The 9,657-nt window shown below is 36.0% G+C and overlaps 1 protein-coding gene across 1 annotated transcript in view; it reads left to right on the plus strand.

Moving 5' to 3' along the window:
* CAMSAP2 (calmodulin regulated spectrin associated protein family member 2) overlaps window positions 1–9,657 on the plus strand; it is a 170,943-nt gene that overhangs the window by 126,981 nt on the left and 34,305 nt on the right. The window contains exon 5 of the mRNA XM_007941100.2: window positions 8,512–8,544. Coding sequence (XP_007939291.1) covers window positions 8,512–8,544 — 33 coding nt within the window. The remainder of the gene's footprint in view (window positions 1–8,511; window positions 8,545–9,657) is intronic.

A 9,657-nucleotide genomic window follows, 5' to 3' on the forward strand; every position in this document is an offset into this window, starting at 1 on the left:
GTTTTAGTATTTGCTTAGTATTTATGCTTGTCCTCTTTTTTATTTTGATGCAAAAGTTTATTTTTCTTTGCGCTTACCCTGTAATTTATCATTTTTCTTCCCAAGTTTAAAACAGTCTGTTCTATTTCGCAGTTGTTTTGACTTCCTCATCATTTAGAAGTTCTGTAACTATACTATATATTCCCTCTTTTTTGGTCTGTAGTTGTCCTCATTTACCAATTGATGTCTCTAGTTCCCTGTTTATCGTCTTGTAAGCTTGTTTTACTTTGGATACTTCTGTAACTGAGTTGGTTTCTGGGTTATGTCATCATGTGTGTTAATCATCAGTTGTTATTTGCTATTGTTGGTTTTCTGTCCAAAGGACTTCATTTAGCATCTTTTATAAAGCTGATCTAGTTTTAACAAATTCCCCTAATATCTGCTTATCTGGAAATATCATAATTTCACCCTCATATTTGATAGACAGTTTTGCTGAACAATAGTTCTTGCTTGGAAATTTTTTTCTTTTGGGGTTATATATATATCTTCCCATTGCCTTCTCAGCCACATGCCTTCTGCTGAGAAATCAGAGTTTAGTCTTATTGGTTGCCCTTTGTAGGTAGCTTTCCATTTTTCCCTTGCTGCTTTCAGGATTCTTTCTTTCTCTTTGGTTTTGGTGAGTTTGATTATGATGTGTCATGGTGATTTTCTTTTTTGGGGTTCGTTGGACTTCTTGAATGGATATATTCTCATAATTCATCATATCAAGGACATTCTCTTCCAACAAATCTTCAACAATTTTCTCTGTGATTTTCTCTGTCTCTTCCTGTCTGGAATTCCAGTACATGTAGTTCTTTCCTCTTGATGGTATCCCATGTGAATCTTAGAGCTTCTTCATTATGTTTTGATATTCTGTCTGATTGATCCCTTAACAAAGTAGTATTGAGGTATTTGTCTTCAGTCTCATTAATGCTGTTTTACATTGATTCAATTCTACTCCTTTGCCCATTCAATATGTTACCTATTTCTGAAATCTTAGTGTTAATCATCTGGATTTCTGTTTGTTGTTTTTGTATCATTTCTGATTTTTTGTTTATCATGTCAATTTGTTCTTGGATTGTTTTCCTCAGTTACTCTAGAGTTTTTTCTGTGTGTTCTCTAATTTTTTCAGTGTTCTCTTTGATCTTCTCAGTGTTTTTCTTGGTCTGTCTCTCAATCCATTGAAGATACCCAAATATAATTGTTTTGAATTTCTTATCAGGGAATTCCAATGCTGCTTTTTACTCAAGGATGTTTTCTGGGTTTGTATCCTGGTCCCTTGTCTCTATTACTTTATCTTGCTTTTTTGTGTGGACTGTGTTGGTTTGTTATCTTTAGGACTTTGTGATGATGGTGTATTTATGTTTAACTTGTGGTTATATGTTAATATAATAGTGCAAAATTTTTTTTTTCCTCTTTATTTTGTTTTGATAAATCTGTGTGAGCAGAGTACTGTGTTCCTTTATTTGTTAGTTGTTATCACTTAGGCATTCACCCTCTGTCTCCTGCTGGGTGTGATAGAGAATGAGAGTGTGTGCACGGATCTCAGTTAGCTGTTCGTAAAGAGCAGTTGAAGGTAAGTTGAGCTAGTATTGGCCGCCATCTGTCGTTGGTCAGTTGATCCAAAAGCAAGTGGTGGCCCTCACTCAGTGGGTTTTGCTTCAGGAGGTACAGGTATGGTTGGGTTGTGTGGGAACAGTTGCTGTCTCCCACTCAGACAAAGAAATCAAAAAACAGCCAACAAAACAAAAACAAGAGAACAAATAACTTAAACTGCGTAAACAAACAGGAGCAATCACCAAAAGTAATAATAATAATAATGGAGTAAATAAGAGGACAATTTTTTAAAATATATTTTAAAAAGAATAAAAGAAAGATAATGCGAAAAAGAGAAAAAAAGAAGCCACAATATCTGGGGAAGGAAGAATGAGAGTAAAGAGCAAGAGTAGAAGAATAGGGAAAACTAAAAGGAAAAACAAGTGATGGGAAGAACCAAAAGAAAGAATAAAGAAGGGAATCAGGAAAAGGGAAGAGATGAAAAGAACAACAAAAAATAAAACAAAAACAAGCACCAGGGACAGGAAAGGCAGGGGTGGGGGAGGAAGAAAGGAGGAAGAGTTAAAAAATAATTTTAAAACAAAACTGGGGGAGTAGGGCATGGCACCCTGGTTCTACCAGGGCCCAGACTGGGACAGAACTCCCACAGGTTAAGAAAGTAGGTGGAGGCAGGAGGATGGCCACACCTCTGTTCACCAAGAGGGAATGGGGCACAAGAGTAACAAGGAGATTATCTCACCTCTCTAGTCATCAGTCTCCAGTTCATTTGCCCACAATGTCCTTGTCAGGTGGAGCCCACTCTCAGGTTGCAGTCCAAGCAAGAACAGCACTTGCACACACTTAGAAAATGGCTACACCTACCACCTTGCAAACATCCAAAATGGCTGTGCCACCAGCAGTACACAGGTCCCCTTTTCCCTTCCTCACTGTTCTCCCTTTTGGTCATCAGGCACCAGTGCAGTCCTTGACCACGCAGCCTTGGTTTGCAGAGCTGATTCTTAGGTTGCTATCAGGAAATATTCAAAATGGCTCTGCCCTCAGTACATCTGGTAGTCCGCAGCTCCATTTGTCTCCTTACTTGCTGTTTCATCCAGCTTCTTATACTAGTTGATATTTAATCCACTTCTTTATCCTTCCCTTCAAAACTCAGGATTCTAGTATTGTCAGGGTTCCAGTATTGTCTTCTATATCAATTTCAATTGGTTTCTCATTGCTTTGTTGTAAAGGGTCTGTGTAGCTTGTCTGCTTATTCTGCTATCTTGTAGGAAATCTCTTTCTGTCTTCTTTGATGCTTCCTATAACACTTAATATTTTACTCACAGAATCCTTCAATATTGCGATTTGATGCTTGAATTTTGTTTTTCCCTTCTTTCAGCTTGAGAAATCCCAAGCATGTTCTTCTCTTTTGATTTTCCTAACTTCAAGTCTTTGTACATTTATTATAATATTTTGTCTTCCCAAGCTGCCTTTTGAAATCTTCTGTTCAGCTCTTTTACTTCATCATTTGTTTCAACAAATAGATGCACTGCTGGAGGTACTCACTCGTTTATTCCAAGAAGTTTGGAAGATAGCTACCTGGCCAACTGACCGGAAGAGATCCATATTTGTACCTATGCCAAAGAAAGTTGATCCAACAGAATGCAGAAATTACTGAATGATATCATTAATTTCACACACAAGAAAAATTTTGCTAAAGGTAATTCAAAAACAGTTGTAACAGTATATTGACAGGGAACTGCCAGAAATTCAGAACAGATTCAGAAGAGGACATAGAATGAAGGATATCATTGCTGATGGCAGATGAGGATCTTCACTGAAGGCAAAGAATACCAAAAAGATATTTACCTGTGTTTTAATAACTATGCAAAGGCTTTTGACTATGTGGATCATAACAAATTATAGATGCCACTACAAAGAATGGAAATTCCCAAGCACTTAATTATGTTCATGAGGAACCTATGCATGGACCAAGAGGCAGTCCTTTGAACAAAACAAGGGGAACTGCATGATTTAAAATCAGGAAAAGTGTGTGTCAGGTTTATATCCTTTCACCATACTTACTCAATTTGTATGCTGAACAAATACTCTGAGACGCTGGACTGTGTGAAGAAGAATACAGCATCAGGGTTGGAGGAAGGCTCATTAATAGTCTGTGATATTCATATGACACTTTCTTGCTGAAAGTAAAGAATATTTGAGGCACTTACTGATGAAGATCAGAGACTATAGCCTTCAATATAGATTGTGCTTCAATATAAAGAAAATAAAAATCCTCAGAGCTAGACCAATAAGCAACATCATGATGAATGAGAAAAAGATTGAAGTTAAGTTATCAACAACTTCATTTTTCTCTGATGCACAATCAACCCCCATGGAAACAGCAATAAAAACATTAAACGACATATTGCATTGGGCAAATCTGCTGCAAAGATCCTTTTTAAAGTGTTAAAGAGCAAAGATGTCAGTTTGAAGACTGAGGTGCACCTGACCAAGGCCGTGGTATTTTCAGTTGCCTCATATACATATGAGAAATAGATAGTGAATAAAGAAGATCTCATAAGAACGAATGCATTTGATTTGTGGTGTTGGTGAAGAATATTGAGTGTTGGGCAGAAGACATGAATAGACACTTCACTAAAGGGGATATTCAGGCGGCCAACAAACACATGAAGAAGTGCTCATGATCATTAGCCTTTAGAGAGATGCAAATCAAAACAACAACGAGATACTATCTTGCCCCAGTATTAGTAGCAAAGGAAATGGGGGGGAGCTGTTGCATTGCACTCAGTGTCATGATGCAAAGTGTATGTGAACTGCTATATGGAAAGTGAATTTGCTCTGTAAACTGTCATCCAAATCACAATAAAAATTTTTAAAAAAAGAGTATTGAATGTACCACAGACTGCTAGAAAAACAAACAAATCTGTGTTTGAGGAAGTACAGCCAGAATGCTCTTTGGAAGCGAGAATTGCCAGATTTCTTCTCTCAGACGTTGGTCATGTTGTCAGAAGGAACCAGTCACTGGTGAAGATTTTTCCTACTTGTTAAAGTAGAAGGTCACTGAAAAGGGGGAAGACCATCAACAAGATGGATAGACATAGTGGCTGTGACAGTAGGCTCAACAGGAGCTACAACCATAGGCTCAAGCCTGGTGACAATCGTGAGGATAGTGTCAAACCAGCCAGTGTTTCATTCTGTTGTACACAGAGTCACTATGAATTGGGACCGACTGATGGCACCTAACAATAACAACATGTTTCTTTTTGCAAATGTAAGTAAATATAGGCCTGTTTCATGTTACTACTCTTTTCTAACACAAAATATATTTACTCTTTTGCACTTTCCTTTTTCTTATATATCCTGGAAATCACTTAATACAGTTCCTACAAATCTTCTTCTTTCTTTTTCACAGCAGCATAGCATCCCACTGTGTGTATGTACCATAGTTTCTTCAATCAATTTCTTATGTTTGGGCATTTAAGTAGTTTCCAGTTTCCTGCCATTACAAATAAGGTTGCAAAGAATAAGCTCATGTATGTACTTTTGTATTATTGGAGATGTATACTAGAAGTTGGATTACTGGGCTGATTGGTAAATGCTTATGTGTTTGTTATATGTTGTCAAAATCACCCTCATAAGGTTTTGTATCATTTTAAATTTCTGTCATCAGTTCAGTGCAGCCTCTGGACCTACAACAACTTAGAGATTCTTCAGTCTAACAGGTCATGAGATGACAGGTCACAGCTATGATTAACCCCCTGAAGGATCCAAACTTCTCGAGCTCTCCTGTGGCCAATTCAGCCTCCTCCCAGAATGAACTGAAAGCATCTACAAGAAGTTCAGGAATCATCTTAGAGTGATTGTAGATACCCAGAGGAAGACTGTGCTGTCACTAAAGTGAATCCCACCTTTGCCACCAGTTGTATCAAACCAGTCCAAGAAGGCTGAGATCACCCATCTCTGACACCAAATGTGTGGTAGATAATAAATCTTACTCCACACACCAATTGCATCCTGTAGAAATCTTCCCTTCCCTTCCCTGGTCAGTCTACACCCCAGCTATTCCATGCAGGTTTCTCATACCCATTCACTTGGGACTAGATCAGGGAGTACTGGCCCCTTCCTGAGGTTTAGCCAGCATTGTGCCCCAGGTGGTCCCTCTTAGTCTGATCGGTCCCCACTCATTGTCTTAAGTGTGGCCTGGTTCTCAGGAACTAGGACTAAAGGCCAAATTATTTATTACAAGGGGGTTCCTTATCTCACAAGATGTAGAACTGTTGGAGAGTGTTAATGGCAGGTCCGAAAATAACTAACCCAAAATTTGGAAGAGTCAAACATGTGTTACAAAGACAGTAGAGAAGAATACTTGAAATTAGAACTATTCCAGAAAATCTGAACTGCTCAGGTTGGCCCCTGCTATCCATGAGGGACTTAAGAAAAATTTTCTCACCTACTTGTTCATAGTTTTATAAAAACCCTTTTTGCTTATAATTACTTACATCTTAAAACAGAATTTTAGATTTCAATTTGACCACTTCTTCCCTAAAAACCAAAAGGGGGGAGCAATTGATGATCACTTCAAAAATATTGTTATCCTTTAGCAAATAATGAAAAGCAAACTCATTACCATCAAGTCAATTCTGACCTGGTGGCACAGAAGTTAAAGTGCTTGGCTGCTTACCAGAAAGTCAGCAGTTCAAACCCACCAGCCGTTCTATGGCAATCTGCTTCTGTAAAGATTTACAGCCTTGGAAACCCTATAGGGTCACTATGAATCAGCAAGGAACTTGTATGTTTGAAATTTTTAATATATAAGCATACATAGTTTAATTTGTCTGGTTTTTATGGTCAATTACTATTTAAAGTTATGTTTCCTTCGAATAGTCAGTCTACATGATTTTCACCTTTTTCTTCTAATAGAATTCCTATCACTAATCTAGGCCATTTGAGAGGCAGGAAGGTCAGAGCAGTCTGAATTAGTAAAAAATCCTATTATTGAATATTTTACAGAAAGTATGGAGTGACTTGAACCTTTAAAGACTCCTCTGCACATCTTATGTTAAGAGTCCAAAGTTGGGGATAGGGAGGAAGCATAAAGGGAAGTGGTAGACACAAGGAGGAAGTGGAAAGAGTTTTATTGCAGTGAATGTCACAAAACAGAATGTATATGGATTGTTGAATGGAAAACCAATTTTTAAAAAAATAGTTCAAAATAATTTTTTCTTATCATTAGTTTGTATGTAGTGGATTCTTCTAGAGTGGAGAACAAGATACCCATGTGTTTGATTTTTTTTTAATTTCTGTCATTCACTGGTGACTTAGGGGAGTCAAAGAGTAAAATGTTACAGATTGAAATATGTCCCCAAAAATATGTGTTGTAAATCCTTGCCTGTGGTTATAATCTTATTTGGGAATGGGTTGTTTTTGTTAATAGGGCAGGATAAGTGTAGGTTGTATCTCCAGTCATTCGTTTTTGAGATATAAAAGAGAAGCAGACGTGGTAAGATAGATGCCAAGATACATAGAAATCTCCCAGGAGCCAACTTCAATAAGAAGCTGAAGAGATAAGAAACCTTCCTCTAGTGCCAGCAGAGAGAGAAAGTCTTCACCTAGATCTGGCGCTTGTAAGAATTCAGACTTCTGGTGAATTCAGATTTCTAGTCTCCTAAACTATGAGAAAATAAGTTTGTTAACACCATCCACTATGGTATTTCTTTTATAGCAGCACTGAGTATGTAAGATAACTGGGAACCCTGATGTTTTCAGTGACTTCTTGCCTTTTGGTCTTACTTTTGTACTTTTTATGGATGTTTTAGCTACAGCTGACAAAAACTTTTGGTTGAATGGGAGGTTAAAATACGTGCATATATATATACATATATATAGGTATATGGGCTATTATTCCTGATGCAATAAGAAAAATTTATTGGAAATACCTGTTTATGGGAAGTTGGTATTTTTCTGATTCTTGAGATGATATTTTATTCTTAAAGTCTTTTAAAATTATTATTGTATTTTCCAAATAATTGTGTTTTCATTGTTAATTTATGTAGGAGAACCTTTCTGCATAAAAGTTGAATATGAATCTTAATTCATACTCCGTTTAGTTTGCTTCAGTTCAACAAATATTATTCAAGGCTGCCAGAAATTATGCTAGGAAATACCAAGATGAACAGTCACAAATTATTAGCTTATATTGTTTGAAATGATGATATTATATTCATTTTGTTGTGAAAGAAGAAAAATTATATTATTTGGGATATCTCTAGATAATTACAATTTAATAACATTGTTTTCTACTTCTCTAAATAACTGCTTGCTATAGAGATTCAATAGTTTCATAACTATAAAAATCTTCACTGGTAAGAATTGTTAAGCAGTATTTTTTTTTTCCGTTAATTAAAAGAAATTCTTCATATAATTGAAAGAAGTGATCATCTTGGTAAATTCCATGACATTCACTTTGTATTTGCACTTACTGAAACCGTCTTTTTTCCTTTCCTCTATGGGAAGGATATTGCCTTATCAGACTTGGGCTACTAATGTCTAAGAAGTGCAATGATTGCATATCTTACTCTACAGTCTTTTCTGTTTTCTTTTGTGATATGTAGATTTTTAATATGTGACTCTAAAACTCAAAATATAAAATTCTTTGCACCAAAATATATAACATTCCTTAGGTATCCTAAAATGAATTTCTCTGTGGGTAGAGAAAAGCAGAGCAAAGAACAAGATGGTCTTTATTGTTAGTAACCTTTATACCTAATCTTTAACTTTAACTAATCTATTAATTTAACATTTTAAAAAATGTTATGGAAACTATATACTTGGAACTCCATTATCAGAAGCTTTACTATAACTTTTTAACTGAAAATAATTCTGATGAATTTTCCCTTTACCTTTTGCTTTCCCTTTTGTCTGCTGCTTCCTCTGAAGTCTCCTTCCAAATGGTTTTGGAAACTGGTTCCAGTAAGTTTGTCCAGCTACTTTAATTTGCTGTTCAGAACTGTAATTGTAGAATGGTTGTTGATGTCTTGATGGTATAGTCATTTTCTGTAATTCTGCTAGTCACTGCATAGAGATTGGATTTTAAGGTATTTGCTCATAATGTAAAATAGATCAAAATCTAGCCAAAGTTTGGTTGAGAAGTGAGTTTTAAAATAATTTAAAGGGTAAGCATCCTTTTGCTAGTCTTGTCAATATTCACAATAAATAACAATGAATTTGAATTGTACTTATATATTAATGGTATTTCAAGAATCATCTTTCTGACCAAATCATTTCCTTTTCAGCCTGAGTTTTTGGAGATATTTTTTATGGGATAATGTGACAGGTGCTTACCACTCTTGGACCTACACCACACTAAATTCTAATTTAATATGAAAGTTTGACCTTTCAGGGTTAAATCCATGTGATTAGACCATTTAAAAAAATATTTTACACCCTCTAGGATAAAAATATAACTTAGAAATACCATAATGTTGACATATAGAAGATATGATACGTTTTTTAATTCCAAATTTGTGACTATGTAGGAAGAACAGGGAATGTTTCCAGGCAGTGAATTTATAATGCATATAGATTGTTCAAGTATATAACTGTAATACTGTAGATTAACTTTCTGGAAGTTGCACATAACATTGAGATTAAGAGTTATTTTACCTTGATACAACTTTTCAGATGCAATAATAAGAAAATGTTTTGGCATGGCACTTATAATTCTCTGATTATCTACTCTGAACCATAGGCGTCTATTGCTAAAACCCTATAAAACTGTGTGTGTGTGTGTGTGTGTGTGCCTTGTACAGAGTGCTCCTTGGAAGAAGACAGTAGAACAAATCACACAATTCAGACCTTTGTTCTGTGACTCTGGGTGGTGAACTCAGTCCATTTTGGATTGCAGGCTGAAAACAAGTCAGTCCAAGAGAAGATCTGGGAAGTTTGAGACTGAGTCCAGCCCGATTTAACAGACTATTTGTTTCTAGATGGCTAAAGAAAAGAATGTAAAGATCTGAAACAGTACTTACCAAATGTAAGAAAGGTAGCTTAAGGTCAAAAGATGCTACTGGTTGATTTATATTT

The sequence above is a fragment of the Orycteropus afer genome, unplaced genomic scaffold (assembly GCF_000298275.1).
Source record: "Orycteropus afer afer isolate SDZICR_OR568_19922 unplaced genomic scaffold, OryAfe1.0 scaffold00075, whole genome shotgun sequence".
Classification (NCBI taxonomy): Eukaryota; Metazoa; Chordata; class Mammalia; order Tubulidentata; family Orycteropodidae; genus Orycteropus; species Orycteropus afer.